This window comes from Eurosta solidaginis, chromosome 5, assembly GCF_040869045.1.
Source record: "Eurosta solidaginis isolate ZX-2024a chromosome 5, ASM4086904v1, whole genome shotgun sequence".
Lineage (NCBI taxonomy): Eukaryota > Metazoa > Arthropoda > Insecta > Diptera > Tephritidae > Eurosta > Eurosta solidaginis.
Window position 1 is genome coordinate 264,132,081 of NC_090323.1, and position 10,421 is coordinate 264,142,501.

General features: G+C 35.8%; 1 protein-coding gene across 1 annotated transcript; it reads left to right on the plus strand.

Annotated features, from left to right (window-relative positions):
• The first annotated feature begins 3,225 nt into the window (after positions 1-3,225).
• Positions 3,226-4,431, plus strand: LOC137253395 (heat shock protein 27). The gene has a single exon (XM_067790227.1). The coding sequence runs from the start codon at positions 3,589-3,591 to the stop codon at positions 4,051-4,053; it is 465 nt and encodes a 154-aa protein (XP_067646328.1). The 5' UTR covers positions 3,226-3,588; the 3' UTR covers positions 4,054-4,431.
• Positions 4,432-10,421: the final 5,990 nt, after the last annotated feature.

Genomic DNA, 10,421 nt, shown 5'->3' on the forward strand with positions numbered 1-10,421 from the left:
TTTTGATCAAAATTTTCAAAAAATGCTTGCTGGGTATTCACAAGCGCTTCTGATATTTTAGAATAATGAACGTGGAAATAGATATTTGTACAGGAGACAAGTTTACAAAAAAAAAAGTATCTTAGAAATGCTCCATATTAAATAAATTGATTTTTAATCGTGTTAATGGCATTGCTGGCATGTAAGTGCGTTAATTTGTATTGTAAATGATTTTTTAAGTTGTTATATATTTTTTTCAATCTACGTACATACACTTACGCTACTCACATATGTACATATGTATATACATAAATGAATGAATGAATTGTGTTATGCATATCGACAATTTGTCCTTTATTTTCAATGTGTAAATTGATTTTAAATCTGACTGCGCGATCTTTTGTGTCAACAACAAGAAAAATGTTAGTGTTTTTTTATTGCTTTTATTTTATTTAGCAACGGGAAAGACAAATGAGTTTTTCTCTTTGTATTGAAAAAAAAAAAATTGCTATTCATGCCCGACAGTAGCTTTTGAAATTATTAAATGGGGCGCTTTAGAAGCCAAATAATTAATCCCACGCAATTTTATTGGCATCCGCTTTATTTTTATTATTTATGATTATTTTTCAAATGAAAAAGAAGTATATAAATAAAATAAAAGCTGTGCTGTGCTATGTGCAAAAAAAAAAAAATAAATTTACAAATTAAAAATATCGCTTTGATGGTTGGTCCTCGGTACGAGTTGCTTCCTTGTTACGGAGTCTGGCGCCAATTAAATTCACCAGTTGAGCTTAACTTGTTTTAAAATCTATCCTTCCAAAGAAGTCCGATCTGTTTCTTCTTTTGCTTCGGTAGGCGGATCCGGATAATAATACTTTCTGGGCCGTAGCATCTTCTTTCGTGAGTATACCATGGCCGGTTGACTATGTTGATGTCTGCATGAAGCTCGTACAGCTTATAATTACATTTTCTTTGACTACCTCTGTCGCCAGTATGTAGAGGTCAATGAATATTCCTAAGGCTTCTGCAAATTAAGGATTTCGTTGAAAAAGCCATTAAGAAGATATAAACTATAAACACCGGGAACATTTTTTGTAAAGTTTACACCAATATCGATTTTGAAGCAGCACGTAGAAGTGGTTTAAAAATCAACATCGATAACACTCCCTAAGGCCTTCGGGGAGTGTTCCTATCGTTGCAACAACAGCCAGAGGTTTAGTAATTTTCAAGGGATCGAGTTATATGCTAACCTGGGCCCTCGTTTTTGATGGAGCGGTTCAGTTTGGTAGTCGAGTAAGCTTCTGGTAATGCTATGGCTACATTAAGTATATGAAGGACCGTTATGGACTGGTCAGTTCGAACTAACCAAATAAACACACTGTAGTGAATATCGTTACATCCCGTTAGTACACCGCTTGAGAAAGAAGTCCAAACCCCTAAAATATTGTAGATGGAAGCTCTTCTGCTCACTTTAATATCCGGAATCTCGATTGGAACATAAAGGGCATTACGATTTATAAATAAATTGTGCACCAAAGTGCGACTTAAAATCAACGCACATAAAACGGCCATCATTCTCATCTCTAGAACAAGATACCTCAGGCCCATCACGAAAATTGGCTTAGATGAGATCTTGCTGTTGTTGTAACGAAGGAGAGTGAAGGTTTTGGGGAGTGTTATCGATATTGATGGTCCTTTGACTTTAAGGACAAGCCCGACCTAGTCCATGGAACTAAGGGTCGTCACAGTCTCGGCCGCTAGAGAAACTGGATTCGTATTGGGTATGAGAGGTTGACAATTGGGTTGAAGAACCTTTAAATTCTGCTGACAATCATTGTGTATTTCAGTCGTTTCTTACTGTGTGTAACATTTGATACCAAACTACTATGGAAGAAAAATGTTTGCACATCACATACTACAAAACCCAAAATGATGAGCGGATGCTTCGTAGGTAAACCTAGGGCAACGATTCTGAGATCGAGGTACTGTGATAACAATGCAGAAGTCGCTAACCATACTTTAATGTCAGGTATGTATCTGCATTACTAGAACCATATTCACGCATTCAAAAGCTGCGATGAAAATGTTTGAGCTATCAGCGCTACAGATTTTAATTTGTTGGTTTGGGAACGCTTTCGCATTACTTCAGGGTGGCGATCCATGCTTAATATTTTTCAAGAGCCTTCTAAATGGCTTGACCCTAGTTACACTGTACTGTTGGCTTGCGCTCTGGACAAATTCTGCTGGATGGTTATCCGCAGGCTTATCAGAACGCCGCTGTCGTAAAATTCATACACGGCGAGCCCTTACTGAAAATAGGGGTTAGGGTGATAAGAAATACCTAACTGGTCAGGATTTAATCGCGGTGTGCCCTATTCCTTACTGTATAAAATCATTTAAGAGCAACTTTTAATTCAATAGATATTTTGGGAAAAATTTTAATAAAGCACAATCAAGGCGTTCAGGGCGACATCTCTTTCGATTATTCCCTGTTTATCTCTTCGAAGGCTTTTGTTCAGGGAGTGGGATTTGGACCTACACTCTTGCGATGTTCGATTTGTTGACACACACTGTGATGTCGTGTTGTTTTAATCGTTCCACACAACAATTAATGTGCCGCCCCCCTCCCGCCCCTTCACATCCCACCGGTTTAGGGCTTGCCTATCCAAAATGCCTTCGCGGAAAAACACATACTCACACTCAATAAAGCCAAAGGCCCCTCTTAATTTTCTGAGAGCTGTCTTTTGGATTAAACTAATATCAAGTGCAGAGTTAGCGTCATTTTCTGTGAAATGTTTCAGCCGATCTTGTTTGGTGGTATAGAATTTTCAACCGAATTTTGAAACAGATCTTTTTTCAAAAATACTCTAAGATAAGTAGCCAAACTTTAGTCATAAGTAGTTTTATTTATAACCAGCAGCCGAGATGAGGTGCTCTTCTACGCATCTGACAATATCCGATACTATGACTTGTACATATATGTAGTATATTCTATCTAGATCAAGTTCATTTCATCGCTTAGGTAAACACACTCAATTTAACTTTTTATTTAATAATAATTATTTTCACGCCTTTTATCGACATTCACAACAAAAATAAAAGCATTGGAATAATAAAAAAATAGTATATACACATTAAAACCAATACACATACAACTTCAACTGCAACTGTTTCGCTTAACGCCAGCTTCACTTAATCAAACCAACTCAACAAAAAAAATCTATAAAAAGCTTGCGCCCAACCTAAACCAAGTTTATTTGCACAGCGCGGAAATCGTGTTCGGACGTATTCATCCGTACCCCCGGGAGTGAGCAAAGGCTTAAGCGCAAATATTATGGACAGTGAAAACTATGCAATTTATTTCAATTAGAAAGTTCGAAACAAGATCTTGACGAACTAAAAAAGTTAAAAAAGAAATAAAATTCTAATGAAACGAAAATAAAAAAAACGCAAATAGACTGTAAAGCATTTGTGCGTGCAAGCGAGACTCAAATCGAAATCTTAAAAGAACCAATACAAAAAGCGAATATCTTCAAACATCCTTGAGTGTGTAGCTCTGCTTGTTTGTCGATAATTTTGTTTATACATCCTACATCTTATATACCCACAATGGCCGTTGTACCTGCATCTACCGCACTAAACGATTGGGATTATTGGGATTATCGACGTCGCCTGTGGCGTGACTGGGATATGGTTGATTGGGATTTACCATACTGGAAGCGTTTGGCTCGCTACAACTCTTCACCTGACCTCAGTCGTGTAATTGTTAACAAAGACGGTTTCGAAGCCAATATGGATGTGCATCCTTTTAAGCCATGTGAAATACAAGTAAAGACAGTGGGCGATACTGTGGTTGTGGAGGCGAAACATGATAAACGACGTGATGGTGATAATTTTGTTGGGCGGCATATTGTGAAACGTTTTGTCTTACCACGTGGCTACTATCCAAATGATGTACGTTCTGAGCTCTCCTCAGATGGCATTTTAACAGTGAAATGTCCTCCTCCGGTGCAAACTGAGCGCAGTGTTTATGTGCGTCAAATTAGTCTGCCATATTTGAGACTAAAGAACTGATAAAAAGAATTGAACTGAATACATGAAGGATATTGCGTAATCTCTGTAATTGTTGTAATTAACACTAGGATAGCACAAAAAAAAAAAAAAAAAAAAAAGCCAGAGAAATGTGACCGTGTATTGTTGTTAGTTTTAATTAAGTGCACTACTAAATCGAGTAGAGTTTACATTTTGCTCTTTTGTGTTAAATATTTATTTTTTTTTTCATATGAAAGAGCACATCCGCTAATTTGAATTTTTTTTTTAAACATTAAAGACGAGAACGATCAATTTATTTGCCATTTATGGACATTTTTGTAATTAACCAAAATAAGATCTTAATAAAGTTAACTTAGTTAAATAAAAGAATTTAATTTAAAAAAAAAATTTGAAAAAGAATTTAATTTGATTGAAATGGTAAGAAAAAGGTAGGTTTGAAAATATACTGAAGTATGACTTATAGTTACTTCATGAAAAAAAAAAAAAAATTGTTTTGTGTAATATGAATTAGGATATAGGAAAATATTTAGTTCAGAAATTGTTGTCCAGTAACTGAAATTTTAAGTTTTTTGTGACGCCCAAAAGGAAAAGGTCTATAGTACCAACCAATAGGTCAAAGATTCCGCTGATACGAAAAGTGTCATTGTACGAGTATGATTCAGTGAAGACCAACGGGTTCCACCTGAGCTTATTTTGCATTTGACTTCGAATGACACAACCGAACAAATAATGATTTCCTTATTCGAAGCTTAAAAATAAAAAGCGATTGATGAAAACTTGTATCCAGATTTGGACGAGTCCACAAAATATATTTTTTGCCCATAGTTTTAGTGAAAATTGTGTTCAAGACATCCAAAATGATAACCTGCAAAAAAGTTTGTTCTTTATTTTGATATTTAGAGGTACCTAATTGTGATTTTTCAATATAAATTGGGAAATATATAAAATTTGCGGTTGAACTTTGAGCTCGAATAACTACTATTTCCTTTAAGAATCTATATAGCTGGTGTTACGGGTACTAAGGGTAAGAACTCCGTTATACAATTTCTATGGGAAAATAAAAACTGAGGAAAATTGCTTATACATAGATGCAAATAAACGCTTGATGAAGAATCTGAGTTGATTTTCTTAGTACGCAATTTGCGTTACAAAAGAATATTTTTGTAGTTTATGTAGGGTTAGATTTTTACTTAACTGGTCACTTTAGTCCTAGTTCAGCCCTACAAATATATCTATAATTTTATTTCACAAACCTATCCAAAATCTTCTTTTCTCTCATGTATTTTGTAGAGGAGTGAAATGCCTTATGCTCTGACCGAATTTTTCAAGCCTCACTGCCAGATCGTTCGTGCGTAGGACTCCTTTCCTTTTTTGAAAGCCTGAGCAATAAATTTCCATACCTGGGACCGCAATTGGTTCAGTTCGCGAAGTACTGCTCTGGCCCACTTTTCTGTAGTTCTGCTGATGACAGCGTCGAATGGATTTTTCTTGTGTTCGTATGGGAACAATATCTCTAATCGCCTTTTCGCCACTTTCGATGTTTCACTGCATCCACTCAAATTTCGCACCTTTTAAGAATATATAATCATAAACTTGTGCGAGCAGGTTCCTTTGGAGCATCCGTGCTTGCCATTAACGGACTCAGTCTCATTAGAGTGTGTACAGCCTTTTTGAATGTTTATATTCGTCACTGCTGCTATAACAGCAGCCACATCTTCAGCGCAAGTGACGAGAATCGTGGTTCCAGCATTTACAAGAAAGGAATACTGTGGGAAGGATTACACTGTGGAACCAATTCAGGTTAGCAAAAGTTAGGTCGATTCTGAGAGTGAGGGGTAAAAATAGAGGCTAAATTAGAACACCCGTATCGCGGGGTATGTTTATGTTCGAACTTTTTTTAATCGACCTTCGAACTATGCAGTCAAATGCCGATTTTCAGCATATTGTTTGTATGGTTTTTGGTTATGACTCGTCGACTAGTTGATATTTTTTCAATCTGTTAAAGCCAAATTATTACTAGAGACCTGTGCAATAATTAAAATTAAAAAAAAAATTGATTTAGATTTTCCCAATTTTCCAAATTTTCTTCAACATTTCCAACATTTTGTTTCATAAGCACTACAAAAATTTTCTAAATCAATTTTTTTTTTAATTTTAATTGTTGCACAGGTCTCTAGCAATTATTTCGCTTTAACAGATTGAAAAAATATCAATTAGTCGACGAGTTATAGCCAAAAAACCATACAAGCTATATGTTGAAAATCGGCGTTCGAAGGTCGATTAAAAAAAATTCGAACTAACATAAGCAAACGCCGCGATACGGGTCTTCTAATTTAGTCTCTATTTTCACCGCTCACTCTGAGAATCGACCTAACTTTTGCTAACCTGAATTTGTTCCGCAGTGTTATTCCAGAGTGCTTGGTTGCACCGCCTGTTATCTTAATTTGTTTTTGACAGTGGCTAGCTTTGTCCATTAAATATCGGGCTCTCTGTATATAGCAGATATTGCTATACCTTCTACTTCCTATGTCATCCCATCTTTTTGAGGCAAAAGCATTTTTGACGGTGTGACCAGTAAATGTGTCTTGACTTTCTTGAAGCGCCTTTTAAAAATGTTCCCTGCTATATTAAGCATGCACTATGGGAGAGGACAGAGTTGAGCTTTGTTTCGCCCTTCAGAATACGAACTAGCCGGACACGAGTACTGATAACTACGTATGCAATAAAATAATACTTGCAAAAAGAGAACACTGAAAGGTAATTAGAAATTGATAATGATGTTGAAATGTTTTGATTGATTTAGCATTATGTTTAAATATATAACTACTAGCAGACCCTGCAGACCTTGTTCTGCCCTAACTTTGGTCCAGCTGTATGAGTTTTGATAAGTTTTTACCTCTTACTCTTCCTTGCCCATTCATCCCCTCTTCTTTATGCTATTATTCACTATTTTCTCTGCTTCTCTTTCGCCTTCTCCGTCTTATCCCCTGCCCCATCTATCCCTACCTCCCTAACTTCGTCTAACTCTATAACTTCCTAGTCTCTTTCTCCTTCCCTCGTTTTCTCTCTAGTTCATTTTATCCTTCTCCATCCCTTTTTCCCAGTCGCAGTTCCCGCCACAGTCTCAGTATTTATTTCTGAATGCTGTTTCATAAAAAAATATAAACAAACAATTTTGTCTTAAAAAAAAAATAATAATTAAAGGGTGGCCCACCCTTACCATTATGGTGATTCTCAGATCTATTCAATACTTCACAAAATTTCATGAGATAGGGTGGAGCCGTTTCGAAGGAGTTCAACCACTAACACTATGATATAAAGGATATTGCTATATTGATCTGTTTTTCTTCATATGTTTCTACTTTAATACCCTCTCTTCGCTTTTTATCCTTTTATTTTCGCTCGAGTGGCGATTAATTTTTCTCTCAGCTTCTCTTTACATATCCCACGCCTCATTACCTATCTATCACTACCCCTTTCTACCTCTCTTTTCCTTTGGGAATTCTCCTTTTCTTAAATTTAATCTATACTCTCCTCTGAGTTTACCTCCTGTCTTATACTACCCAATGATATTTGGTTCCGTGCATCGTCTATGCCAAATTCGATAATGGGGTCAATTATTGTGTGATACAAATTTTTTAAAAGGAAACAAATATTTCCAAAAACATCAAAGAAACTAAATAATATATAGAACTAATTATTGTAGAGGTTCTGTGGATTTGAAGAGTGTTTTTGAAACCAACAAATCTGTGTTAAGTCGTTCTTAAAACAAGTTCAAAGCCATATTCGAAAGAGCAGCAGATATATCTATCCCTATCCCTATCTCTTTCAGCATCAATAGTTTGTTTTACCAACACTGGAAAGTAAAAGCGTAATTTAAATAATACATTTAATGTTAATAATTTTTTATAAGTATTTATTTTATCTGAATTTATTCTGACCTAAAAGGAAAGCTATTGAATGGAACTAATATGCAAAACATAAATTAAAACAACAAAAAATAAATTGTTTATATTAAATAAAAGGCGTTTGTTAAGTTAATTTTATTTAGATTTATACATATGAATACATTTAATTAGTTTTGTTCCTGCTTTCATTTATAAATCGTGCCTTCAACTTGAGTTTTTTAAAATTAAATCGCGTATACGCGTAGGTGGGCGCGCCAGCAACGTAACAACCGACTTATTTGGCATAAAGCGCGCAAGCTCGCAAAAAATGAGAAGCAAAACCTACATACACTCGGGTGCATACACCCAAAAGCGCACTTTGTTTCAGCGATTGTTTAGAACGCATCTATCTTAATATACTACTTTATAAGTAATCCGTTAAATAAACAGAATTGGAAATGGAAAATAAGATCACAAAAATAGCAGTCGGTATATGTACTTATAAAACATTGAAAGCAAATCGCTTGGAAATGTTTGCGAATGTGATGGGTGTTCGCCAAATACAATAACAATAGCAAATATAATTAACAAGCATTTTATTGATAGCACTTAACGCTTGAGTGACATATAAATTACATTAGTTAAGGTCAACTTATTGATCAACGATCACTTTTGGCAGATAAACCGAACTGATGGTGTATTCTCTAAGTAGGTAAGTAAATATAACATACTAGAGGTATTTATATATGGGTGAGGCCATCTCAAGTGAGCATCGCATTTACCAAGTGTTCGAATAACCAAAAAAATTTGTTTCACATTAAAGCCTTATAAAAGGGTAGGAAATCCTGTTAGTTTTTTTCTCGAAATTTTTTACCGTTAAATTTTTATAACCAATTGAATTTTGTCGCATCAAATCGGTCAAAAATTGTTTTCTCAGAAACTACTGAACCGATTTTGATAATTTTTTTTTTGACATTTATAAAACAATGCACTATATTTTTGAATTTTTTTTATAAACAAATTAAAATTTTGTTTGTTAAATAACATTAATTGTTATAAACAAATTATTATATAACTAACTTCTGCGCCTCTGAAAAAAAATTAAATAGCAGTAAATTATGTGGTAGTCAATAATTATATTTTTATTTCTGAAAAAAAAAAAAAAAAAATGAGGGTCCAGCAATAGTTTCCTTATAATAACGTTATATGTGCGAGTGCATTCGCCGCTTCCCATACTACACTTCGCATGTTATGAACATTTAAGTATAAGGTAACTATTGCTGGGCCCCCATTTTTTCAGAAACAAGTAAGGAAGGCTAAGTTCGGGTGTAACCGAACATTACATACTCAGTTGAGAGCTATGGAGACAAAATAAGGAAAATCACCATGTAGGAAAATGAACCTAGGGTAACCCTGAAATGTGGTTGTATGACATGTGTATCAAATGGAAGGTATTAAAGAGTATTTTAAGAGAGAGTAGGCCATAGTTCTACGGATGGACGCCATTTAGGGATATCGCCATAAAGGTGGACCAGGGCTGACTTTAGAATTTGTTTGTACGATATGGGTATCAAATGAAAGGTGTTACTGAGCATTTTAAGAGGGAGTGGGCTTTAGGTCTATCGGTGGACGCCTGTTCGAGATATCGCCATTAAGGTGGACCAGGGGTGACTCTAGAATGTGTTTGTACGATATGGGTATCAAATGAAAGGTGGTAATGAGTATTTTAAAAGGGAATGGGCTTTAGTTCTATAGGTGAACGCCTTTTCGAGAAATCGCCATAAAGGTGGACCAGGGGTGACTCTAGAATATGTTTGTACGATATGGGTATCAAATGAAAGATGGTAATGAGTATTTTAAAAGGGAGTAATCCTTAGTTCTATAGGTGGACGCCTTTTCGAGATATCGCCATTAGGGTGGGCCAGGGGTGACTCTAGAATGTTTGTACGATATGGGTATCAAACGAAAGGTGTTACTGAGCATTTTAAGAGGGAGTGGGCATTAGGTCTATAGGTGGACGCCTTTTCGAGATATCGCCATTAGGGTGGGCCAGAGGTAACTCTAGAATGTTTGTACGATATGGGTATCAAACGAAAGGTGTTACTGAGCATTTTAAGAGGGAGTGGGCATTAGGTCTATAGGTGGACGCCTTTTCGAGATATCGCCATAAAGGTGGACCAAGGGTGACTCTAGAATGTTTGTACGATATGGGTATCAAACGAAAGGTGTTACTGAGCATTTTAAGAGGGAGTGGGCATTAGGTCTATAGGTGGACGCCTTTTCGAGATATCGCCATTAGGGTGGGCCAGGGTGACTCTAGAATGTGTTTGTACGATATGGGTATCAAATGAAAGGTGGTAATGAGTATTTTAAAAGGGAGTAATCCTTAGTTCTATAGGTGGACGCCTTTTCGAGATATCGCCATAAAGGTGGACCAATGGTGACTCTAGAATGCTTGTACGATATGGGTATCAAACGAAAGGTGTTACTGAGCATTTTAAG

Bases quoted from the DNA above. Each gene is read 5' to 3' on its own strand.
- LOC137253395 (XM_067790227.1), top strand. From the start codon at position 3,589: ATGGCCGTTGTACCTGCATCTACCGCACTAAACGATTGGGATTATTGG.